The sequence below is a fragment of the Pelophylax lessonae genome (assembly GCF_965119305.1).
Source record: "Pelophylax lessonae genome assembly, chromosome: 6".
Classification (NCBI taxonomy): Eukaryota; Metazoa; Chordata; class Amphibia; order Anura; family Ranidae; genus Pelophylax; species Pelophylax lessonae.
Genome location: NC_138773.1, coordinates 117,818,815 through 117,845,948, shown reverse-complemented (window position 1 = coordinate 117,845,948; position 27,134 = coordinate 117,818,815). Strand labels below are relative to the sequence as shown.

General features: G+C 44.5%; 1 protein-coding gene across 4 annotated transcripts in view; it reads right to left on the bottom strand.

Annotated features, from left to right (window-relative positions):
* The window catches only part of SMG1 (SMG1 nonsense mediated mRNA decay associated PI3K related kinase), a 795,166-nt gene that overhangs the window by 355,131 nt on the left and 412,901 nt on the right, over nucleotides 1-27,134 (bottom strand). For all 4 annotated transcript variants that reach the window (XM_082260927.1, XM_082260924.1, XM_082260925.1 and 1 more), the window contains exon 27: nucleotides 20,662-20,809. In XM_082260927.1, the coding sequence (XP_082117053.1) occupies nucleotides 20,662-20,809 (148 nt within the window). The remainder of the gene's footprint in view (nucleotides 1-20,661; nucleotides 20,810-27,134) is intronic.

The following is a 27,134-nucleotide window of genomic DNA, read 5'->3' as shown; positions in this document are numbered from 1 at the left end:
TCCATCAATTAACGAAAGAGAAAAAGGTTTTTTTTTTTTTTTTTTTTACAAGGTAGTATGAAGCCAGAGGCCTTTCAAAAAGGATGGATAAGGCTGATACCTGTCCTTCAAGGGTGCTAAGTTAATGTCAAGACCTGCTTGTAGGAAGGCTAGAATAAGGCAGAGTAAAAACGGAATTTTTGTAAAATCTTACCTGTAAAATTCCTTTCTCTGAGTCCTCCGACAGTCGCCGCCTCTTCATATTCGTCACATATGGGGTATTAGACTTTGCTCCGAAGGAGTAGCTAAGCAACAGAATATGTTAACAATAAAGCTTTAACATATCCCACCCTCAAGGGGTGGTCCCCTCAGTCAATACCCTCCTACTTCCTGCAACCATATCTCAGTTTTAGTGGAATAGCAGTAGAGTATACAATCAAACCCCAAAAGAGGGGCGGGGGCGGCGACTGTCGGAGGACTCAGAGAAAGGAATTTTACAGGTAAGATTTTACAAAAATTCAGTTTTCTCTTACGTCCTCCGACAGTCGCCGCCTCTTCATATTCGTCACATATGGGGACGTCCCAAAGCAGTGCAAACATGAGGGGTGGGAAACGCATCCGCGCCGAAAGGCAACGCAGTCTCCACATCAAAGAAAGGAACCTTACCAAAGGAAGGAAACCAGCTGGGCAACAGCAAAAATAAGTGCTCAACAGGAGCAACAACCCAGGAAAAGACAAAAAAACCAGGGGATACAAAAGATATCCCAACAGCCAGGAGTCCCCAACAAGGGACCCTAGGGAACAGCCGCACTAAGGACCTTGCGGCCAAAGGAAGCATCCGCCGATGCCTGAACATCTACTTTGTAGAATTTCGTGAAAGTGTGCACGGTCGACCAAGTCGCCGCCTTACACACCTGGGCTACAGAAGCCCCATGACGACAGGCCCAAGACGTACTCAGAGATCTAGTAGAGTGCGCCTTCACAGGCACAGGGGGAACCTTCCCTTGCAAAGCATAGGCCTGTTCAATGGTCTGCCTGATCCATTTGGCGATGGTAGAGGCCGAAGCCGCCATGCCCTTCCGAGGACCCTCTGGAAGAACAAACAAGGAGTCCGTCTTACGAAAAGACTCAGTCGATTTAAGGTAAACCCTTATCGCCCGAACAACATCCAGAGAGTGCAATCTCACCTCCTTTGGATGTTTAGGCTTCGTGCACAACGAAGGCAAAACAATATCCTCATTAAGATGGAATTCCGAAACTCGTTTCGGTAGAAAAGAAGGATTAGGTCGCAAGACCACCTTATCCAAATGAACAACCAGGTACGGAGACTTGCAGGACAAAGCCGCCAGTTCCGACACTCTGCGAGCCGAAGTGATCGCCACCAAAAAGGCGACCTTTTTGGACAACATAGACAACGAGATCTCCCTGATCTGTTCAAAAGGAGCACGTTGTAACACAGAGAGAACGAGATTCAAGTCCCAAGGGGGCAAAGGATCCCTCCTAGGAGGAACCAGATGCCGCACACCCTGAATAAAAGTGCCAACCAAGGAGTTGGAAGCCACGGGACGTTGAAACAGAACGGCCAGCGCAGACACCTGACCCTTTATCGTAGCCAGCGCCAAACGCTGATCGACACCCGTCTGAAGGAAAGACAGCACACGGGAAACCGAGTACGTGCGGGGTGAAAACCCCCTGGACTCACACCAGGCAAAATAGGCCTTCCAAGTACGGTAATAAACCTTCCCCGAGGAAGACTTCCTCGCGTTGATCAAAGTATGAACGACCTCTGGAGAGAGACCCTTCTCCTTCAGGACCTCGGTCTCAACAGCCAGGCCGTCAAGCCAGCGACTGTAAAGCAGGATGGTAAATCGGTCCTTGAGACAGTAGATCGTCTCGAAGAGGCAGACGCCAAGGGGCGTCGACCGCCAGATTCACGAGGTCTACGTACCAGGACCGGCGAGGCCAGTCCGGTGCCACAAGAATCACCGTGCTGCATTCCGAGTGTAACCTGCGAAGGAACCTGGACAGCAACTGAATCGGTGGAAACGCGTACATCAGCCTGTACTGATGCCACGGGGCCACTAACGCGTCCGACGCGTCTGCCCGAGGGTCGCGCGTCCTTGCCACGAACCTCTTCACCTTGTTGTTGAGGCGAGACGCGAACAGGTCCACATCTGGAAGACCCCACCTCGCGCACAACGTCTGGAAGACAGCCGGATGGAGAGACCATTCCCCCTGATCCAGGGTCTGGCGACTCAGATAGTCCGCCTGCCAGTTCTCCACTCCCGGAATGTGAACCGCCGTTATCGCCGGAACATGAGTCTCGGCCCAAGACAGAATGTCGGCCACCTCTCGAGCCGCTCGGGCACTCCTGGTGCCCCCTTGGTGGTTGATGTAGGCCACCGCCGTGGCATTGTCAGTCTGCACCCGAACCGGGCAACCCTGCAGCCGGTCCGTCCAGCGATGAAGACAGAGCCTTATCGCACGCAATTCCAGAATGTTGATCGGAAGGGAAGACTCCCCCTCCGACCAAGTCCCCTGGGCGGACAGAACGCCCAGAACTCCACCCCAGCCCGATAGGCTGGCATCCGTGGTGATTACCGTCCACGAGATCGGACGAAACGACTTGCCCCCGGACACCAACGGGGACTGGAGCCACCACAGAAGGTTTTCCCTGGTGCGATGACTCAACGAGATCTGAAGATCCAGAGATTGAGGTCGCCCGTCCCACCTGGACAGGATCTCCGCTTGGAGACCCCGCGTGTGAAACTGCGCGAAAGGAATCGCCTCGAAGGCCGAGACCATCAATCCCAGACATCTCATACACGTCCGCAGAGACGAGGTCGGAACGTCCCTGAGGAACCTGACTTCCTCCTGAAGAGTCCTTAGTTTGTCTACCGGCAGGAAGACCTTCGCCTGCACCGAGTCCAGTATCATTCCCAGATAGGGGAGACGAACCGACGGACTCAGTGTCGACTTTGGAACATTTATCGTCCAACCAAACTCCTGCAGAGTTTGCATTGTGACAGACAGGTCCTCCTCCAGACCCTGTCTGGTCGCAGACCGAACCAGAATGTCGTCCAGATACCCCAGGACAGAAATGCCCTGGGCCCTCAATAATGCCAGAACCGGTGCAAGCACCTTGGTGAAGACCCGCGGAGCCGAGGCGAGACCAAAGGGCAACGCCACGAACTGGTAGTGATCCTCCGCAATGGCAAATCGAAGGTACCTCTGATGACCCTCGAATATGGGGATGTGAAGGTACGCATCCTTCAAATCGATGGAGGCCATGAATTCCCCCGGAACCAGGGCAGCCACCACCGACCGCAGGGATTCCATGCGGAACTTGCGAACCCGCACAGAGCGGTTCAGAGCCTTCAAGTCCAGAATCGGACGAACCTTGCCCTCCTTTCTGGGCACGGTGAACAGATTGGAATAAAACCCCCGAAACCTGTCCCGATGAGGCACCGGAACCACCACTCCCTGAGCCCTCAGGTCCCGCACGCGCTCTGGAGACAGTTGAAGATTTGAGGGAAAAAATCTGCTCTCCGGCCGAGAGAGAAACTCGATCTTGTAACCAGATCGAACGATTTCCAGAACCCATCTGTCCCGCACACGGGCCAACCAGGGCTGAAGAAAACCGAGCAAGCGTCCCCCCACCCCAAAACTGGGTGAGGGCGCCCCTTCAGGCCGAACTGTTATGGGCTGCAGGTCCGGATTGGCCGGACTTCTGTTTCCCAGACCAGGGCTTCTTCTGAGAGCCTTGCCCTTTGAACGGTTTGCCCTTGTAGTGCGGCCGAAAGGCACGAAAGGACCCCTGAGGGGGCCGAAAATTCGCATGCTTCTTCCCAGAAGCCCCCTTAGCCTTGGGGAAATGGGGCAAGAGAGTGCTCTTACCCCCGGTGATCCCCTTAATCAACACATCCAGGGACTCCCCAAAAAGGCGAGACCCATCATAAGGTAGATTGGCTAAGGTCTTACGTGAAGATTGGTCCACCGACCAACATTTCAACCAAACCAGGCGGCGAGACAACACCGCCACGCTGTGCACACGTGCAGCCAACAGAATCAGGTCCAGGTCCGCATCACACAGATACATGACACCCTGGTAGATCTGATCCACCATATCCAGGGTCGCCGCCGAGGCCGAATCGGCCACTAGGACGCGCCTAAGCATCTGCGTCCAACTTGCGATCGCCTGGGCCGCCATGAGAGAAGCAAACAGAGCCTTAAGCATAGAACCCGTAACAGAATAAGTATGACGGGCAAGAGACTCCAGTCTCCTATCCGTGGCATCACGGAAAACAGGGGAACCCTCTGCAGGAATCGCAGTGGCTTTGTTCAAAACCGCAATTGCATGATCCACTGGCGGAGGCACACACCACCGTTCATCAGTGGCAGGCGAGAAAGGATAACGCAGCTTGAATTTACTAGGTACCGCAAAAGGCTTGCGCAGATCGCGCCATTGATCCTTAACAGCGCGCTGAAAATCAGCATTGCAGGGAAAAACCTGCGGCGTCCTGCATTTTCTCTGCGTCCCATAAGCCGCCAATGCAGCGGGGGGACACACTTCGTCCTGCAAACGCAGCGTTTGCTTAATGGAAGCAATCAACTCATCCATGATTGCAAGCTCTTCAGGCGAGCCAGGGGGAGAATTATCGACCCCCTCAACTTCAGCCTCCACCTCAGACCCCACTAGATCAAGAGAGGAGCGGGACCCCGATAAGGAGGTCCCTGCCAGAACAGCCCCATCACCTTCACCCTCAGAATCAGAGGACAGAGCAACTCTGGGCCGTTTAGTAGATTGAGCAGCCACCAGCATTTGCACCTGGGCAGCAAGGCCAGCCACAATAGTGGCTAAACCCCCCCCTGGGGGGGAAACAGCGGTCCCCTGGCTTTCCACCAATACTGTAGGAAATTTGCCCTCCTGAGAATCCATTGCCCCTGTAATGCCAGACAACCAAGGGTTAACTGCCCCTTTTTAGCAAGCGCAGCCCACCGCACCACACTCTAGCACAATGAGACCCCCACAGGGAATATGCAAACTGAACACAGGCAATGGATAGCAAGAACAGAAGGATAAAACCTGAGGAGACCCTCGCTGCTGCTGCTGCCTCGATCGGTGTTCCTGGAAAGAGGAAGTGATGCTGCCAGGGCGCTCTATGTAAGCCTATGGAGGCTACAAGAAAATGGCCGCCATGCATGTAAACCATGCGGCCGGAGCGGGCGCCGGCAAAATGGCGTCGTTTGGCGCCGAAAACGCCGCTCCACAGTGCATTAAAAACACACACATTACATCCCAATATAAGGATACATGTTAGATCGCCGCAGCGATCGCTGTATATGCCCAAACATGCCAAGAAAAAAACATGCCCCACAGCACACAGCTTCTCACACTGCCCAGCCTGACACACACAGTGTCATACAGCTCCCCCCCCCCCCCTTGCAGCCCACAGCATGCAGCCGAGAGATAGGGAGACAAGCAGCGTGAATAGAGGCAGGTTACACAGTCCCAGACTGATACCCCCCCCAGACAGACAGGTCCCCACATAAATACACTTACCTCACATGGCGTGGGGAACCCGCACAGGCGAACAAGCCGCTGCACATGAGGCAGGGAGAGTCGCAATTCAAGACGCACACAATGGAGGTTAAGAAACCGCACAGCGTCCGGTGAGGTAGCCACCTCACCAATCATCCCTGCACCGAACAGGGATGGGTCGTTCACTATGCCAGGAGCGTTACCTGGCTGAACGCTCGATGGCAGACTGGGAAGCCACTGACCCACGACCTGCGACCAGGGGGATCAGCCCGAGACCCAGTCCGCATGATCCTCTTCGTCCGAAGAACTAACTAATGCTGACAAAATAACAGCTAATGAAAGGTAGAGAGAAAAACTCAAACAAAATATTAAAAAGAAGAAAGAGTCTGGGACAGAAAGTCCCAGCACAGAGAGAGCCAGCCACTCCTGACAAGCTAGACATTAAAACTGAGATATGGTTGCAGGAAGTAGGAGGGTATTGACTGAGGGGACCACCCCTTGAGGGTGGGATATGTTAAAGCTTTATTGTTAACATATTCTGTTGCCTAGCTACTCCTTCGGAGCAAAGTCTAATACCCCACATGTGACGAATATGAAGAGGCGGCGACTGTCGGAGGACGTAAGAGAAATAGGATTTTCAGGTACAATAACAGAGCTTCTTGGAAGTGGCTTTTCTTGTTTTTAGCAAGGTAGAAATCAGACTCAAATTCCTCTTTACTTTTAAATTGGAGTATCAACAGCCTTGCTATTAAAGCCAAGGACTGGAAAGCAGATTGGAATAGAGAACTTTGCGATAGCAGATCTGGCCTGTTCGAAAGAGGACACGGATGGTCTGCTAGAAGTAGGACTGTCTGGATACTAAGTTCTATTGAGACAGTTTGGTGTAAGAAGAATCACTGTTTTACTCTGCTCTATTTTGTGGAGCAGGCAAGGCCAAATTCGTAGTTTAAGAAAGGCAAAAGTTAGTCTCAGCTGAGACCAGGGGGTAAAGAGAGAATCCAAAGCCAGGGTTAGAACATACGTAAGCTTGTTTTATTAGTAGTCCTCCATCTTTGGCATATCGGACTGAAAACATCAGTATGAAGAGAGCATTCCCCTTGGTCCAAGCTGTGGCAGTTGAAATAATCCACCTGCCAGTTGACCACCTCTGGGATATGGACCGCAGAAATCGTTGGGATAGTTTCTGTCTATGGCAGACTCAGTTTCCTTCAAGGTAGCCAGGCTCCTCATGCCCCCTTGATGGATGATATATGCCACCATGGTGGCATTGTCTGACTAACCGCCTGTAGTATGTACCCAAAATGGATGTCTCTTTAGAAAGGGGTGGGGTCCAAAATGTTGATGGGGAGTTTGTTTTTTTTCTTGACCATGGTTCCTTGAATCAAGACTCCCCTCCCCTCCCCAGTAAGACAGATATGTTCCTGTTGTAGGAACTTTCTGGTTGTAGGAACTTTCTGATTGTAAGGAAAGAAATATTTTCCCGTTAGAGCCAGGGTTGTGATCAACCAGGACAGGGAAGTTCTTACATGGATAGGGAGAATGAGTAAGTCCAGAGAAGTAAGTCAGTCCTGCTTTTTCCATGCTAACAGAATGCTCTGTTGGAGAGTTCTTGAGTGGGATTGGGTGAAAGAAACTGCCTTGAAGGAGGCGACCATTAAAGTAAATATTCCACCTACATGTTAAAAGTGCATAAGTAGCACTATACCATTATTGGCATCACTGTGAATTGGTCACATGAGTTGGTCAAGTGCCTCACCAAACCAATGTCTTCCTTGTAATGGCATAAGTGAGAAACGTCTTTTACAGGCAGTTTCAGGTGTCCAGGCTTTTAGCCATAAGATTCTGTGTGTTTAAATAGAGATTAGAGCTGTTTCAGATATTACATTACGTCATATGACGTATTTAAACTTTTTTCAAAGAGTTTTGGGGGAGTGAGTAGAGTCAATATGCACAATGCCAAGGCTTTACAGACAAAAGCAATTGGCTTTTCAAAGTTAAGAGGTATTAAACCCAAAACCAAAAATGTAATTTATTGTAGCTACCAATCATTAGATGTGGTGGGCTGCTCTATTTTTTTTTTTTTTTCGCTTATGGTGATCTTGCCAGGAACAAAAAATCAGACTAAACCTTTTTTGAAACATCTGGCATGTTTAATATCTAATGGTTATAAGCAGGGCATTTTGACAAAGAAGGAAAAACTATATCTTTTTCCTTTCGGCCCAAGAATACCTGTCATGTACTGCTTGCCAAAAATCCATAAAGATCAGAATAACCCCCCCCTGGCAGACCCATCATCAGTGGGATAGGTTCCCTTACATCTAGGATTGATGAGTATGTAGATCATTTTACTGCAGCCACTGGTAATTAATACCCTGGCATATCTGCAGGACACTAAGCATGTCCTTAATGAACTTGCTAATTTTCAATTTAAGGAGGGTATGATACTGGTGACTGCAGATATTACATCTCCATACACCAATATTAAACATGATGATGGGGTAAGAGCAGTGAAACATTACTTGAAGGAAGATGGTAACATTCCCTTGAAACAGAGGAAATTTTTCATTGAACTCCTAATATTTGCCATAAGACATAACGTTTGCTGGTTCCAAAATCGTTACTATTTACAGCAAAGAGGTGTTGCTATGGGGGCAAAGTTTGCCCCCAGCCTAGCAAACCTCTTCATGGCACATTGGGAGAAGGAGGTGATTTTTAACAAATTGACCAACCTTGTTTTCTATAAGAGATTTATAGATTATGTTCTGCTCATTTGGGAGGGGGATGCTCCGTCATTGGAGCACTTTATGAACTCCCTGAACACCAATGAGCGGAACATCCAACTCACCTTCAATTCCAGCAACAAACAAGTGGATTTCCTAGAGCTCACTATCATGGTGAATAATAACCAACTGGAAACTAAAACTTTCTTCAAGTCAACTGACAGAAACAGTTATATACCTATTAACAGCTGTCATTACCCATCTTGGCTCCATAATATCCATAAAGGTCAGCTAATGAGAGAGAATCAAGCGAAACTGTACCAATTCAGAGGATTACCATACTCAAAGAGTAACATCCTTAGAAATAGATTTCTGGAGAAGGGATATGATGTTACTACGTTGGAAAGGGTTATACAAGATGTGGGTGACATGGATAGGAAGTCCTTACTGTCCAAAGCAAAACATGATCAGAAAAAGCTAGTATGTCCCTTTATTACTACCTTTTCTACTCAATCTTATGAGATTAAACAAATAATAAACAAAAGGTGGGATATTTTGAGATCTGACCACATTTTGAGACCTGAGATTATTTTCAGAAAAGTCCCCAATTTGAGAGTCAAACTAGTAAATAATGTGGTAGATCCACCTAGAACTCAACTATCAGTATTTAGGGACCTAAAAGGTTTTTACCCATGCAATAAATGTGTAATATGCACACCGAACCACAAACGAAAGAGGAAGATCACTCTTTTATCCAATGCTACTGGAAAAACTTATAGTATTGACTCTTTCATTACCTGTGAGTCTCGGTATGTGGTCTATTTGCTAGAATGTGGATGCGGCAAACAGTATGTCGGCCTCCCTACTAGGAGGCCAAGAGACCGACTTAGAGAACATGTCTATTGCTTTAAGACAGGATATAGGAAACACAGCCTATCGTTACATTATAGGCAGTGTCACAACAGAAATCCTAACTGTCTAAAATTTGCTGTGATTGCACTGAATAAACCACAATGGAGAGGATGTAATCAACTAGAGAGGTCTCTAGATTGGAAATGTACTGGGTATATGAATTAAGATGTTTTTTCCCCACATGGACACAACAGACTGGGACCTAAACTGCTTTACAGACACTAGCTGAAAAGTGTGAACATTGATCTTCGTTTATGTGATACACCTTCTCCCTCTACTATGCTCTCTCTACCCTTACTTATATTTAGTTTTCTTCAAGTCTATATATCTATATTTTTAATTTATCTATTTTTCATAGCTGAGGGTGAGTGTACGTCTCAGAGTCTATCTTGGAGACTGAGAAATTAGTTTATAATTCATCCACTAGATGGCGATATGTGGTTCTTATTGCTAAGAAGTTGGATTTTATTATGTTATGTTTAAATTTTGTTCTGGTTAAATGTCATTTAATTATTGACTAATGGCAATGTATTTCTGAATTCCACTCTGGTTACACGTCCCCTTTGTTTTAAGTGATGTTTTACCAACATTGCTTATGCTTACGATATTTCATTTTCATACAGTTGCACATTTTTATATATATTTTATATGCTATCATATTTTATGATTCCACATTTTAAAGCCTTTAAGCTGATGAGGGTTCATTTGTTAATATTTCATTCCTGGAGGCGGCTCTTGGTTTTGCACTTATGTTCTGTATTAAAACTGCAGTCAGACTACGGTAATATGGCGCCTGAAACCGGAAGTGACATACTGGGCTTTAATGTTTGCAGCGGCGTGAAGCATGTGAGTTACCATGTTTTTTGTAATTTTATTTTAACCAATAAATGGGATTTGCTTTTATGTTAATACTGGTGTCTCCTCTATTGAATACACATGTGAATATTCGTGTGGAGTGTCAGAGATGGAGCCATGACGACGGGGATTATGATATACTGGATATGCTTTTTTGGATTTTAATCTGGAGAGTTTGCAATGCATGTGGGGAAGGAGCTAAGCACGTGGTTACTCTAGGACTTACATCACTGGTGTGACCTGGTCCCCGGTTCATTATATCTGCTCATTGCACTATCACACTATTGTGGACTTTGTTGTTTTTTATTCACATGTTGACACTGGAAATATTTCTGTAGACTCTCTATTTGGTCAGTCGTATATACCTTGGACTATGTGCAGACTTCCCTTGAATTAGGGTGCGAGTACAGCCCAGCTAAGACTTTTAACAGCGCTGCAATTTTATATATACAGTATCTCACAAAAGCGAGTACACCCCTCACACTTTTGTAAATATTTTATTATATCTTTTCATGTGACAACACTGAAGAAATTACACTTTGCTACAATGTAAAGTAGTGAGTGTACAGCTTGTATAACAGTGTAAATTTGCTGTCCCCTCAAAATAACTCAACACGCAGCCATTGATGTGTAAACCGCTGGCAACAAAAGTGAGTACACCCCTAAGTCAAAATCTCCAAATTGGGCCCAATTAGGCATTTTCCCTCCCCGACATCATGTGACTTGTTAGTGTTACAAGGTCTCAGGTGTGAATGGGGAGCAAGTGTGGTAAATTTGGTGTTATTGCTCTCACTCTCTCATACTGGTCACTGGAAGTTCAACATGGCATCTCATGGCAAAGAACTCTGAGAATCTGAAAAAAGAATTGTTGCTCTACATAAAGATGGCTTAGGCTATAAGAAGATAGCCAAAACCCTGAAACTGAGCTGCAGCACGGTGGCCAAGACCATACAGCGGTTTACCAGGACAGATTCCACTCGGAACAGGCTCGCCATGGTCAACCAAAGCAGTTGAGTGCACGTGCTCAGCATCATATCCAGAGGTTGTCTTTGGGAAATAGACGTATGAGTGCTGCTAGCATTGCTGAAGAGGTTGAAGGGGTGGGGGGGGGGGGGGGGTCAGTCTGTCAGTGCTCAGACCATATGCTGCACACTGCATCAAATTGGTCTTCATGGCCGTTGTCCCAGAAGGAAGCCTCTTCTAAAGATGATGCACAAGAAAGCCCGCAAAGTTTGTTTTTATGGATCATGGATTACTGGAACCATGTCCTGTGGTCTGATGAGACCAAGATAAACCTATTTGGTTCAGATGGTGTCAAGCGTGTGCTGTGGCAACCAGGTGAGGAGTACAAAGACAAGTGTGTCTTGCCTACAGTCAAGCATGATAGTGGGAGTGTCATGGTCTGAGGCTGCATGAGTGCTGCCGGCACTGGGGAGCTACAGTTCATGGAGGGAACCATGAATGCCAACATGTACTGTGACATACTGAAGCAGAGCATGATCCCCTCCCTTCAGAGGCTGGGACGCAGGGAAGTATTCCAACATGAATGTGTTGCCAGTGGTTTAGACATTAATGGCTGTGTGTTGAGTTATTTTGAGGGGACAGCAAATTTACACTGTTATACAAGCTGTACACTCACTACTTTACAATGTAGCAAAGAGTCATTTCTTCAGTGTTGTCACATGAAAAGATAGAATAAAATATTAACAAAAATTTGAGGGGTGTACTCACTTTTGTGAGATACTGTAAATACCTTCAGGATTAGTGTCCCCACTCTGGATGACAGAGTACAAGGGGCACATTTGGACAGATTAATGATTAATACTGGGGGGAGGCGAGTGTTCGATGGACTAGAAGATTTAAATCTACTAAGAAATTGAAGCTGAACTCCAGCTAATCTTTTATAAATTGCTACAGCAATTTTTTTTTTCCTTTTGTGATAAAGGTTTTACATAATTAAACAAAAGATGATCATTGTTAGAACCCCTGTCAGTGTTAAATGGTTTGTCTCATCCTTGTAACTGATACATTGGCAACAGAGCTTGTGCTTTTGAAAAACCAACTTACTGGCTGGAAAACAGAAGAAAGACTAAAGAAGAAAACAAATGCAGCCATCAAATCTAAGAAATGGATGCAATATGTTTGCTTTTGGGTTTTATACTGCTTTAGCGAGCATGTTGTGAAACCCCCTCCTCCACCACTGCCTTAACACCCCCTATATTTCCTTCTGATTCTACGTCCTGTTGGACCAGCATATAGGTGATCTAACTCCAGTTGAGAAATGGGAGTAGGAAAAGAGGCAGGGCATTTTGAAGCACTGGACAAAGCAGTCTGTATTAACCACTTGCCGACCAGCCGCTGTAGTTATACTGCGGCAGGTCGGCTCTGAGACGTGAAACAACGAACCTGTACGCCGCTTCGCGGAACCGCCAGCGGCGCGTCCATTCACCAAAGGTGGAGCCGATCAGCTGCTCCGGTGGACGCGATGCCTGCCATGCAACCATGATCGCCCCCCAGAGAGACAGAACGGCAGTATGCCGTTGTAGAAACGCACACCACTGTTCTGTCAGTGATTGACACAGGGATCCTGTGTTGCTCCTATTTAGGAACACCAGTCTCTGTGTTCATCCAGTAAATACAACCCCCACAGAGTTAGAAAGCATACCCTATGCACACATTTAACCCTTTGGTCGCCCCTTGTGTTAACCCCTTTCATTACCACAGTACAAAAATTCAAAAGGAGACACAAGCGCACAGCGCCCTCGCATAGTATAGTTTTAATGGAGACAAGAGACAAAACTTGTGTTTAATGCACTTACATATTTCCAGATGATAAAGGGCATATTCAACGGATTCCCTTCTCTCTTGGATGGCCCCTTCAAGTAGTACGGAGCTCGATCGCTGCTCCTCGTGTACCCGATGACAGGACCCAGAACCTCCTAGCCGAGGATCGGCGCTCTCAGCCCACTGCACCTGCGCACTAGACCCACCAGCTAGGTCGCCACTGCGCATGGGCGCCGCGGCCCTGAAGGAAGACTATGGATGGTGGAAGAGAGAAGAACGGGACGATAATGTAAGTCCGTTGTGTTGCTTTTACTACGCATTTCGAAGGCGTGCCCTCCTTCCTCAGGTCCTGCCCACACTAATACCCAACCTTACTTTATCAGCAGTAACCCCTCCTTTGCCTCTCTTCTTAAAAGGGCCATACCAGGAAGAGTTTTAATCACAATAGGAAGGGTATAAAAGGCTAAAAAGCAACCTTACTGGCAATCAAAAATACAATGAATTATCATAATGGATTAACTCATTTAAAAACTTTTAAAAAAGTTAAAAAAATTTGTTAAAAACCCTTTTAACGGTAAACATTAAAAAAGGAAGGGGATTTTAACCTCTGATTACAAGATATATGATACTTTTAAACGTAAAAATAAAAAAAATATATATAAAGAAAAAAAAAAAAAAGTTCTCTTTTAAATGTATATATACACACACAGTAATTTTTAAATAAGGGTACTGACCTCTAGTTATTCATTTAGCCCTACTGGAGACATGGAATTAAGCGTGAAAATCCAGGTCTCTAGCCTACATAACCTTGAGAACCCCTCCCCCTCAGGGAGAGGCATGGGTATGGCCTCAATACCAAACCGCTCCAGACCTTCTGTACTGCCTCCATGTACTTAACTGAAATGCAGAGGAACACTGTGTTTATCCTTTTTCTGCTCTATGTAGCCACGATGTTCATTAAAACCTAGTACACATAGCCCGAACTGTCCTCCCCACATAGGGCAAACCACGTGGGCACTTCAGACCATAAACTACAAATTGAGTACTACAACAGATGAACTGCTGGATTTTCAAAGACCTTATATCCTTCAGGAAGAACATCTGTTTCCCATGATCCATAAACGAACAGGCCTTATATCTACTGAGTTAGCATTTGTAAGATCCTGACATGTTCAGGAACATGGGGATGTCTTTAACCTGTCGTTGTTTAACCTTGCTTTTCACATTGCTTTTCACATTGTTAGCTTGTTTAAAAACGACCTTAGGCTTCTTGGGGAGTACTCGGCTAAGGGCAGAGTCCTGTTCTAAAATAGGCCATCTGCCATTTCTACGCAACTGAAAAAAACTGGCTATATGGAATATTTTCTTTCCACTTCGGAAGATGACAGCTCCTTCGATGCAGGTAGGAATTGCCCGCCGTCTCCTTAAAGTGTCCTGGAAACTATCTTGCTATCTTGATTCTAGGATCGCTCCAGATCCAGAAAGACCAAGGAGTGCGTAATCTACATGTGTAAACTTAATACCAAATGGGTTGGTATTACAGTACGATACAAAACTACCCACTGTATCTAAGGAACCATCCAAGATAATGAGCACATCAATATATCACCCATAATAAATTTGATGTTGAGCAAATGGATTCTGGGTCCAGATGTTATATTTCTCACAAAAGCCCATAAACAAATTGGCATAGCAGGGTACAAAATGTGCACCCATAGCTATGCCAGATACCCGTCTATAGAACGAGCCCTGAAATTCAAAATAATTCCTTTCTAGAGCAAATTTTGTACATTCACAGATGAATTCAGACTGAAGGGGGTGCATATATTCTGCTTCCGACAGAAAATGTTCCAACAGCCCTCAATCCACCTTCATGAGAAATAGATGTATATAATTAACTTGCATCCAAAGATAACCACCGGTACCCAGGTTCCCACCTATATTTCTGTAGTATATATAATACCTGAGTGGAATCCCTAATATAAGCTGCAAAGGACGTCGCCAGCGGCTTCAGGTAAAGAATAACAACATATTGAGACAACCTGCTGGTAATGCCATCCATCGTGGTCACAATGGGTCTCCCTAGTGGGCAACCCGGGTCTTTGTGGATCTTTGGTATATGGTAGAAGTACGGAGTCTTGAAATAATTGTTGGTAAAACAATTTTCTTTCAGATTTATTGATAATTTCATCAAAAGCCTGATTTACCAATCCCTGTAGTTCTGCTTTGAATCCAGGTGGGGGGGGGGGGTCATTGCTGAAAACTTCATAGGTTGTACAATCCGATAGCAATCTATGTGCTTCCTTAAAATAATCTATTTTGTTCTGGATCACTATGACCGCCCCCCTTATCAGCAATCAGAATAACAATGTCATGAGTTTTCTTTAAACTATTTAGGGTCACTTTTTCTTCCCGAGACAGGTTGTGGGTATCAACTTTCCCCTTGGGGTGAGTGCATAACTTATTAAAATCTGCATACACCATCGAATAGTACGTTTTGATAAATTCATTTTTAACATGATGTGGGTAGAATGTTTATTTTGGACAGAAACTGCTATGAACAATATTATTGTAAGGGGTCAAAACTACACCTTCTGGTTCCATACCCACCTCTAAGTAATTCCTCTAAAATATTAGGCACTTCTACATCCATATCTGATTTTAGGATTCTCCAACTTTGGCTGTTGTCAATTCTAATTCAGCCTCAATTTTATTAGTGCAGTTAGCCACTAAATCTTTCTCGGATACTATAATATCGCTGGACAGTAAGGTCCCGGATATATCTATGCAAGTCCCTAAAAAGATCAAATAAATTGGCATTACAACTTGGAGCGAAATCCAGTCCTTTCTGTAATAAGCTCATCTTACCTTCATTTTAGTGTATGAGTTGATTGAAGATTTTAATAGTCGGATTTACAGATCTACTTTCCCTCTTTTTACTCCGCTTCCCCTTTCCTACGCTAACCCCTCTAGGTCTTCTATTTTCCTTTTTCCTGCGGGAGGGGGTCCGATTAAAAAATCCCCATTAGCACCCTTAGACAATGGGACCGTCAATGGAATTTTCGTCCAAGCATACCTGGGGGTCTCCATGTCCTAATTCTGGATTGTCAAGGACACTAAAGGAGTTTGAGGTGGCAATAGTGATTTCTACAGGGAAAGCTTCCTTATTTGGTGCCTTCCCTGCATCTAATGTGGGATGATTCCTGTGCTTCCCCGACCGTGTGGTGAATTTAGTGACCGGGGCTGCAGTGGAACCTCCATTCAGGGGGCCTTTATTCTCACACTTAGAGGTTTTCATAGTTCCATAGTTCGGTTTCTCTTTGTTTCTATTTTTGCTTCTATATTCCAGAGGTCTATTTCTCAACAAATCTGTACTTCTACTACCCTGCACTGGGGTTCGATAAGGCCCTTGGACATTTCTTGGAACCCCCATTAGGATTATCCTCATCTCCACATTCATATCTATGGTTATTGTTTGTACCTCTACTTTTATTTTTGTATTTGTTTTTATTCATATTATAGAATGGTGCAAAGTTCCTTCCACAAGGAGAAGGATTCCTTACCCTAACACGACTAGGGCTTATACCTACATCCTTGGCCTTATTTGTAGGGTGGAATCTGTTTGGGTTTTTAGTGATGTTTTGCACAAGATGTTCCACTTCCCCCTCCTGAAAAGGTTTTGCCTTTTTCCAATTCAATATCATGCCTTTTTTATAATCTGCTATATCCCTAGCAAACTTTTTTTAATTTTCCCTGTATTAGGTGCTCCTCAAACGCTTTCCTTTTTAAAAGCTAAAAGGTCCTTACACCTTTGGAAACTTCGCAATTCTCTATATGCATTTAATTTGGCGGCCAACTCAGTGAGCTTGTTGGTGTTAATAGTCAACATTCTCTCCCTCTGCATGACTATAATCTCCATCCACTGGTCCGTGCAGAGTGAAGAGACCTTATCCCAAGTTTTTTGCAAAGCTGGGTTTAGGAAGGTATGGATCTATTAGGGACAGACATGGGCATGGCCTCAATACCTTCTGTATTTTCATGCTTAATTTCATGTCTCCAGTAGGGCTAAATGATCTGGAAATATATGAGTGCATCAAACACAAGTTTTGTCTATTGTCTCCATTAAAACTATATTATGCGAGGGCGGCTGTGCGCTTGTGTCTCCTTTTGAATTTTTGCACAGATCCTTTGTCCGCCACCCAGTTGAAACAAGGAGAGCTGCAACAACCTTGCATTGGAACAAAGCGTGTATTTCTTCTTCTAAAAAAAAAAACTATCAGCCACCTTTGGAGTGTATACCTGGTCAGCGCAAGAACTGGTGAAAAATATTATTTTATGAGTTTTTGGTGTTCATTAGTACAGTAACAGTGCATATTTTTAGCACTGATTACTGTAGTAATGTCACTGGTCCCCCCAAAAGTGTCAAACATGTCAGTTAGGTGCCCGGATCAGTCCGCCGCAATGTCGCGGTCCCGCTAAAAATCGTTGATCGCTGCCATTACTAGTAAAAAACAACAAAAAAAAAACAACAAATCTTTCCCCTAGTTTGTAGACGCGATAACTTTTGTGCAAACCAACCAATATACACTTATTGGCAAAAATATGTAGCAGAATACATATTGGCCTAAAATGATGATATATTTATTTTATAGGAGAAAGTGAAAAAATAGTTTTTCAGAATTGTCTCCCTTTGGTTTATAAACGCAAAAAAAAAAATTGCACAGGTGAGCAAATACCATCAAAAGAAAGCTCTATTTGTGGGGAAAAAAAAGGACATCAATTTTATTTGGGTACAGTGTTGCACTAGCGCACAATTATCAGCTAAATTAATGCAGTGCCGAATTGCAAAAAATAGCCTGGTCATTAAGGGGGAAAATCTTTCCGGTCCAAAAGTGGTTAAAGTTATTGTAAGGTTTTCTTTTTTACTTTTTTTTTTTTTACAACAAACATGTCATACTTACCTGCTCTGTGCAGTGGTTTCACACAGGTTGGCACTCTGATCCCCCTCTTCTCAGGTCCCCCGTTGGCACTCTTGGTTCCTTCCCTTCTCCATATGCTACCAGAGGAAGCCGCTTCAAATGGTGGTACACGTGCAGGCAAGAACCAGAACCTGGCTGTGTGCACACAGTGCAGAATGGCCCCACCCCCTCCTCACTTGATTTGATTGACATCAGCAGGAGTCAATGGTTCCTACTGCTGCCTCCCAGTGAGGGGGAAGAGTGTGTATGCAGCACCACTGCTCTTGGGCACAGATCTGGATCAAGATCGGGCTCAGGTAAGTATTTAGGGGAGCTGGTGAGCGGAAAAAAAAAGGTAAATAAGCGCATTAAAAAGGTAAATAACCTTAAGTCTTTACAACCATTTAAGACTGTAATGGTGAAAGAATAGGACGCAGACATCGGTGCCAGTCGTGGACAATGCAGCCTTCAAGAGCCATACTGTTGGATACCTGCCTGTTACCTTGTGAATAGTGCCCACATACAAGAGCAGCTTCGACTGGAAAACACTGCGGGACAATTGCTAGTGCTACCCCTTGGTGCTCACTCTGGAACCACCGAGCAGGCTATCTACAACCACAACATGTTCTGCACATCCCACCCAAGGAGATATTACCACGGGTTCGGTGAGAAAGTATTGATGTACACATGAGCCTATACCAGCATATGGTGTTTGTTTTATATATTGTAAACTATAAATTAAAACCCGCGCTTATGGAACAATAAAAATGTGAATATAAAGTGATAAAAATTGTGCAGGTGAAAGAATATGAAATATAAATATATATATATATATATATATATATATATATATATATATATATATATATATATATATATATATATATAAGAACCTGTAAATTATGAAAAGAGTGATGCAGCTGCTGTGGCTCCCAGTAAAAACTTAGGTGAGATATGCAATCAAATTTAAAACAGCGCTAGCATAAAAAATTCATAAAGTGAAATAAAATATTGTGAAAAAAGTTTCATAAATAGCATATAAAAAACATAAATATCAAGTCCTTTTCATAAAGTGATCAAATTTCAAAAAGTGCTCCAGTGCAGATAAAACTATATAAAGTGCTTCAGGTGTCGGTGACCCCTCTCGGTTCCCCACTCACTGCAACAGCAGAAGGATATAGCTTGTAAAATCAAATGAAGTATTGCACCAAGCCTTCTTCTATGGAATGCCACAAGGTAACTAATATATCCTTAGATAGAGCAGGTCCGAGTCTTCATTGGTTTTGTTTCCCGGTGTTCAGGACAGGGGAGGAAATCCACCAGGAAACCAAACCAATGAAGACTCGGACCTGCTCTATCTAAGGATATATTAGATACCTAGTGGCATTCCATAGAAGGAGGCTTGGTGCAATACTTCATTTGATTTTACAAGCTATATCCTTCTGCTGTTGCGGTGAGTGGGGAACCGAGAGGGGTCACCAACACCTGAAGCACTTTATATTGTTTTATATATTGTTACACACTTTTGAAACTTTTAGTGACTCTTAGTGCCGGTCCACACTAATGCGATCACAGACATTGCATATGATTCGGAGCACACTGCTCCTAAAATCACATGTGATGTCTGTGCGGTGCGAGTTCAGCCATACAGTTTGTATGGCATTATTTGCACCGCAATCGCACTGAACACGCACAGGACCCTTTTTTGGTCCGCAGCAGAATCGGATCGCATGGTGGTTCACACCAGTGCGATCTGATTTCTGTGCGAACTGTCAGATCGCACTGCGATATGCGATCTGATCTAGGGGAGTCGTTAACTTTCAATCGACACCCCCAGTGTATCGCATATGGCAGTGTGAACTGCCTGTGCTGCAGATGCGATGCGGGAACACGCAGTATTTTCACAGTGTTCCCGCATAGCAATAGTGTGAACCGGCACTTTTATTTATTAAAATACTTTTATTTTTCAATATTGGACAGCATTGCATTTTAACCTTCTTGGACAAGATTTTCCCACATTACTGGCTATTAAATATTGCTCATATTCAGTGTGCAGTTTTCAATTTTGATCTTGGTTTGTAATACTTTTCTTCCACTCCCAGGAGGTTTATACTTCCTTAGCTCCTTAGCGCTTAGCCCAATTGTTTTTTTTACACAGAGACCATCCTGTAAAGAATCTTCATAGCAAAAGAGTGGAGGGAGTGCCTGAGTATCTAAGGGCTGATCATCCAACTGAAACTGAGCTCTGAGTGATTTAAATTCTAGCATCAAGCTTGAAAAGTTTGCACTGTGAAGTGATTACAAACATAGCCCCGTTTTTATAGTAATGATGAGAGATACACGATGACCCAGTCCACAATGTTGGACTGTATATAAAGTTCTGGTTTCGCCCATCGCGGCTGGCATGTCCCAGAAGGGGGAATTAGGTTCCATTGCGACGGACCAGGGTCCCAGACCTGTATAGTACCTTGCATCTGGCAACACGTTGTGCAAAGTGCCAAAGTGAGCACCTATGTAACATCTAGGGCCCAAAGTAACAATACAGGCCTTCCTCACAGCGAATTGTCTGGTTATGGCTCCCAAGGTTTTACCGATGTTGCACCGATTTGTATAAACGGCTTTTGTGTAGGCATTAAAATTCAGTGAAGTGTTAACTGAAGAATTCAAAGCAAAATATAAAGAAAACAAGTGGACATCTTTTCAAAGAAATCAGCTTCTCTAGTCTAACGGCAACAGGCAAAAGCATAAAACTTTCACAGAGTGGTAAGGGTTACAGAGAAGGTCCCCAAGGCGGGTAGAGGTGTCTAGCATGTAAGGATGCAAAGCCAAAACATGTTAAAAATAAAAATTAAAAATAATCGCACAAACAAGCTCCTGCTCAATGAAGAAAAATATAAAAAAATCTGCTCACTCTGATACTGCTTGCCACTTCTGTTCTTGGTCTGCATCATTTAAAGCTAGGCTGAGGCACACAGAACTTCTTAGCAACTGAACCTCTACACACTTTTGAAGTTCTCTAGGGTCTGGGCTGAGCATATTAGGAAGCAGTTTCTTCATGTCTAAAAAACAAAAAAGAACAGATTGTTTTTTTTTCATTACAGTATGACAGTGTCAAGCTTTTTACATCAGATTTCCACATGCCACTCTCCCCAGTACACAAGCTGTATAAAATGTCACTCTATACTACACTGGTTGTGTTAAGACAAAGGAGAAAATAGTTCTTACAGGCAGAACTTGCATGTCCTGAACACAGGGGCCTCAAAGTCTGACATCAGGGAGAGCTAGACTACAATGAATGCAAATATAGTCAAGCTTTTTTATATGCAAATAAAAATAAAAGCAGTTAAAAAAGAGAAACACAAAATTAGGTACTGACATATAAACAATACCTAAATCATTCGGTAATTAAATGTCCAGTTCTAAAATATAATATCCATGAAGGTATTCATAGAACGCAAAAGAATAGATGTCAAGTCAATGAGTCAATCCCAGCTCTATGCATGACATTTGATGCCAAATGGTGCTCTAATGAAGAAAAAAACAATCAGTAAACAGTTTTCTTGAATCCAAAGTTACAAGCATAAAACAGAAATTGTGCTTGAAAGTAAAACCAGGGTCACTGGTTAACAGTAAGCCGTTCTCCCTCTTTCTGTGGCCTGCAAATGGGCTGCTTGACTTCGGAATCCGCTACAGAATGATAGTCTACTGATGTCCTCGCTTTATGGCCGGTGACCTTTATATGTCTGCCAAACACACCTGTAGCACTAGGACTATAGGTGTGTTCTGCATACCCAGCTGTGTGAGCTTACCAGACAGAGCGGGGACATCGGTGGGCTGTCAATCTATAAAAACTGTACATAGAGGGAGGGGGGATGGTTTACTTTTAACCAGTGACCCAGATTTTACTTCCAAGCATGAATTTTAAATTGTTTTATGTAAACAACTTTGCATCCAATAAAAACAGCTCACTAATTGATTTTTGATGCATTTGCTTTAAAGTGATTGTCAAGTTTTTTATTTTTCCATTAAAAACAAACATATTATACTTACTTTCTCTGTGCAGTGGTTTTGCACAGGGCAGCCCAGATCTACCTGTTCTTGGGTCCCTCTTCGCTCTCCTGGCTCCTCCCTTCTGAGATTGCCCCCACAGCAAGCAGGAGCTGCAGCTCCGTGTATCCATTCAGACATGGAGCTGCTGTTCGGCCTTGCCCCCTCTCTCTCTTGATTGGCTGAGTTTGATTGACAGCAGCGGGAGCCAATGGGTCTCAGCCAATCAGGAGAGAGAGAAGGCAGAGGGGCTCGTAGATCTCGCTGGACAGAGGGGGCTCAGGTAGGTATTAAGAGGGGGCTAAAGGAGGGCTGCTGCACACAAAAGGCTTTTTAGGGATAGTAAAGGTTTTTTTTTTTGTTTTTTTGTTTTTAGCTCAATGCATTCTAAGCTTTAAGATAAAGCAGAAGCCCCTCTAAATCTTATCTGAGCCCATCTTTATCCAGCGAGGTTGCAGTAGTTTCTCAGCTGCCCGGGAATCCCCTCTTCTTTGGCTGAGACAGCAGCGTAGTGTGATTGGCTACAGCTACTGTCAAAGTCAGTCAGCCAATAAGGAGAGAGAGGGGGCGGGCCAGATTACGGCTCCATGTCTGAATGGACACAGGGAGCTTGCGACTCGGCTCAGGTGCCCCCACAGCAAGCTGCTTGCTGTGGGGTCACTAAACAGGAGGAAGGGGCCAGGAGCACCGAAGAGGGACCCGAGAAGGAGGATCCGGGCCACTCTGTGCAAAACCAACTGCACAGAGCAGGTAAGTATAACAGGTTTGTTCATTAAAAAAACAAAAAGGTCTTTACAATCACTTTAACCACTTGCCGACCGTGCACAGTATATTTACTGCGGCAGTCAGCCCCTCACAGGCAAAGCGACGTAAGACTACGTCGCTAGCCTGTGAGGCTCTAGCGGGCAAACGTGCCACCGGAGGCGCGCTCCCGCCCCCGCTTGCTCCTGCACATCCACGCGCGTGTGACCACTCGCGATCGTCCGGTGCAGAGGGAGAAAGGCAGGCGGCTGATGTAAACAAAGCCGCCTGTCATTCTCCCCTGTGTAAGAACAAAGCTCATACGGTCCTGCTATGTAGGATCGTATGTCTCTTTGGTTACATCACTAGCCACATCCCTTTACAGTTAGAAGCACGCCCCTAGGGACACACGTAACCCCTGCATCACCAAGTTAACCCCTTCCCTGCCAGTGGCATTTTTACAGTAAAAGTGCATATGTATAGCACTGATTACTGTAGTAATGTCACTGGTACCCCCAAAAGTGTCAAAAATGTCAGTCAAGGGTCCGATCTGTCTGCCGCAATGTCGCAGTCCCACAAAAAAAAAAAAAAAAAAAAAAAATCGCAGATCGCCGCCATTACTCATTAAAAAAAAAAAAACAACAAAAATCTTTCCCTTAGTAAAGGCAATAACTTTTGCGCAAACCAATCAAAATACGCTTATTGCGATTTTTTTACCAAACATATGTAGCAGAAAACAAATTGGCCTAAAAAACATTTTTTTTTTTTATTTGGAATTTCATATAAAAAAATGTGAAAAATATTGTTATTTTTGCAAAATTTACGCTCTTTTTTTGTTTATAGCGCAAAAAGTAAAAATCGCACAGGTGATCAAATGCCACCAAAAGAAAGCTCTGTTTCTGGGAAAAAAAGGACATCGATTTTCTTTAGGTACAGCGTCGCACAACCGCGCAATTGTCCGCTCAAGTCACGCAGTGCCGAATGGCAAAATGGGGCCTGGTCAAGAAGGGGGTAACATTTTCCGGGGCTTAAGTGGTTAATGCATAGAATGTATTAAGATTTAAAAAAAAAACTGACTTTAAAACCCCATTAAATGTCATGCAGAGAGTATGACTCACTGATTTGACATTTCTTTGCTAGGATATTTTAGAACTGGACATTTGATTACTGATAATATAGATACTGTTTATGCACTAGCACTGCACTTTTTTGTTTCTCTTATCTCTTGTTACAATTGCTGGTTCCTCTCTGGCAGAACAGATTTGCAGTGCTAGCATACACTTAATCTGGCCTCATGTACAGTACACAGTAAGCTATAAACTGTTCCTTTCAACCATTTAAGGACCCAGCTTTTTTCTGACATTAACAAGAAAAAATCTTTATTTTTTGCTAGAACCCCCATTTCTCTGATGTTCATTGACAGACACAGCTCCTTATCTCCTTGACCATTAGGTTACACAGCACCCTACAGGAGTAGGACACTAGGCAGGAAAAAGCTTGACTACGCTTATGGGGCAGTCTCAGGGGCTATACTCCCACTTTCAGCTACTGTATTTCCCCGAAAATAAGACTGGGTCTTATAATAATTTTGGCACCAAAACACACAGTAGGGCTTTTTTTGGTTGCAGGATTTATCATGTAATGTGCTGTCTTCTCTCCCCCTCCCCTGCCTGTCAGGAATCCCCAGTGTGAACCTAGTAAAACTGGTTGTAAAATCCTAGAATCCACTCTATTACAGTATTAGATCATGTCCATTAATATAGCATGTGTGTATTTTTGTAATATAATTGTGTCAAATACCTTCAATACAGCACCGCTCTGCACTTCTGTGACCCGCCAGAGCTCTCTTCCCCGCTCCGAGCACTGGAGAGGGAAGGGCCGAGATCCCCTACTGACAGGTGGGAGAAGAGGAGGAGAACAGCGGGAGGTCAGCTGAGCTCTGTACCAAAAGTATTTGGCACAGTTATATTACAGAAACACGCACGTTGGACATTATATAAAACAGCAATAGATTGTACTCTAGGATTTTACAACTACTTTAAACTAGGGTTCATTTTTTAGGGTAGGGCTTATGTTTCAGCCCTCCCAAAAAAAAAAAATCACAGGTGGTCATATTTTCAGGGTAGGTCTTATTTTAGGGGAAACACAGTATAGGCACTCAGTTTTGTTACAAGCAGCATAAAAAAAAGGCCAAATCCACAGAGGGGAGAGTGCTGTGTCCGTCAATGAAAATCAGAGAAATGGATTTTACGATAAGTCAAAAATCCCACTCTTTCGTTCTTTGACAGACACAGCTCTTTATCTTCTTGACCATTGGGATATCCCAAAGAAGTGTCAAACATGAGGGGTGGGAACAGCAAGAAAAAATTTCCCAAGGCTAAACCGTAGCCAACCAGGTAACATGGAGCTCAACCATAAACAACTGGAGCTCACCTGGAAAAAACAATACACCCTCAAAGAGGACCAGGTCCTCTAAACCGCAGCCTGCAAAACCTTGCGGCCAAAAGAAGCACCCGCAGATGCCAACACATCCACTCTATAAAACGTAGTGAAAGTGTGCACAGACGACCAGGTGGCCGCCTTGCAAACCTGCTTTACTGATGCCTGATGACAGAAGGCCCAGGAGGCACTAAGCGCCCGAGTAGAGTGAGCCTTATCAGGGAAAGGAGGAATCTGACCCCTAATTGAATAGGCCTGAATCACTGTCTGTCTGAGCCATCTGGAAATAGTGGCAGCAGAAGCGGCCAACCCTTTCCGAGGTCCATCCGTGAGGTCAAATAGTGAGTCAGATTTCCTAAAAGACTCTGTATCTGCCAGATACACCCCGATTGCTGGAACCACATCCAGTGAATGCAAGGCAGTTTCCTTAGGATGTTTAGGCCTAGGACATAGGGAAGGCAACATGATGTCGTCATTCAAATAGAAATCGGAGATGACCTCTGGAGAGAACGACGGATAGGGACAAAGTATCACCTTATCTCTGTAAACCACCAGGTAAGGTTAACGACAAGACAACACCGCCATCTCTGACACTCTGTGCGCAGAAGTAATAGCCACCAAAAGGGCCACCTTCTAGGACAACGTAAGCAGGGGAATCTCCCGAAAATTTTCGAAAGGGAGGTTTCTGGAGAACTGACATCAAATTGAGGTCCCATGGTGGCAATGGAGACTGCATCGGAGGAGCCAAGTGTCGAACCCCCTGGATAAAAGGTACGCACCAAGGAATATATAGCGCAGGGGTACAGCGCTAAAGTGAAAGCGTGAAAAATAAAGTGCTAAATAAATCTTAAAGTGACAATGTGCTGGTTGCAATATCAGTAATGTATATAATTAATCACATATAGATATCTGACAATATCAAAGGTGCATAAGTGACAAAAAGTGCAACATTAAAGTGCATGAGACGTGCTCAAATCCAGTCCACAGGTGTAAACTCAGTGTATAAAGTGCTTGATAGAGGTCTTCATCCAGTGTGCTCAAACACCACCACCTATAGCCACAAGATGGCCTCTCACCTCAAATATGAGTCAAGGAAGCAATGAACCTTAGTGGATGTGGGTCCGGTAAGCTGGATGCCAATCCCAGGACTGCTGGTGTAACAAGCTCAGCACAACCAATTACATAAAAAAGAAAGTACCAAGAGATCTAAGTGCTCTCTGTAAATATACCCTTTATTAATAAAAATATGACTCACATAATGTAGCACAATTCGAGCTTGTGCGGGCTGTGCAGGCAAAACATGAATAGGTGAGGAGCCGTGCTGTCGGGTCGTCGCTCGTCCGTCAGAGTCTCCGCCCCCTATACGCGTGGCCGGCCAATATTACTTTAGTTGGCACGGGGGGCTACGCTTTTGCCAAAGTTTGTGCTACTGTTTATTTTGGCACGGGGGGCTACGCTTTTGCCAAAGTTTGTGCTACTGTTTATTTTAACTTCTATGTCAGCGGTTTTGAATGATTTCTCTCTTACTTTTTTTGTGGTCATGGACTGTTAGTACCTTTGTGATCTTTTTCTTCAAAAAATCAACAAAAATATTGAAATCGAAAAAGATACATTTCCCTTATTCTCCGTACCAGAAGCACAAAATAGTTTTCTATGGGCTGAGAAGGAGGGCCTCTGTCTGCAATGAGGCTCCTTACCTTTCCTGGATTGTGGAAGGAAGGTACTCTTCACCCCCCCCCCCGTTAGACCCTTAATGATGTCATCCAGGGTAACCCCAAACAGGCGATCACCTTGAAAGGGCAGATCAATGCGAGATTTCTTAGAGGCTTGGTCTGTGGAACAATTCTTAAGCCACAGCATGCCCCTAATCACCACCGCTGAAACACAAAGTTTAGACAGCAGAGTAGCTGTATCCAAAGGTGCATCACAAATAAACTGCAGCCCATGGACCAACTGATCCACAAAATCAACATAAGCAGCAGGCACCTTTTCACCCCCCCCCCCCCCCCCCAGAACCGGGCCCAAATCCTTGGCCCATTCAGTTAGAGTCTGAGACACCAGGGCTGAGGCAAAGCTTGAACGCAATGCTGAACCAGCCTCCACTTTCCTGTGAGCCGAGTCCTTAAAGCGGTAGTATCCCGCTTTTGGACACTTTTA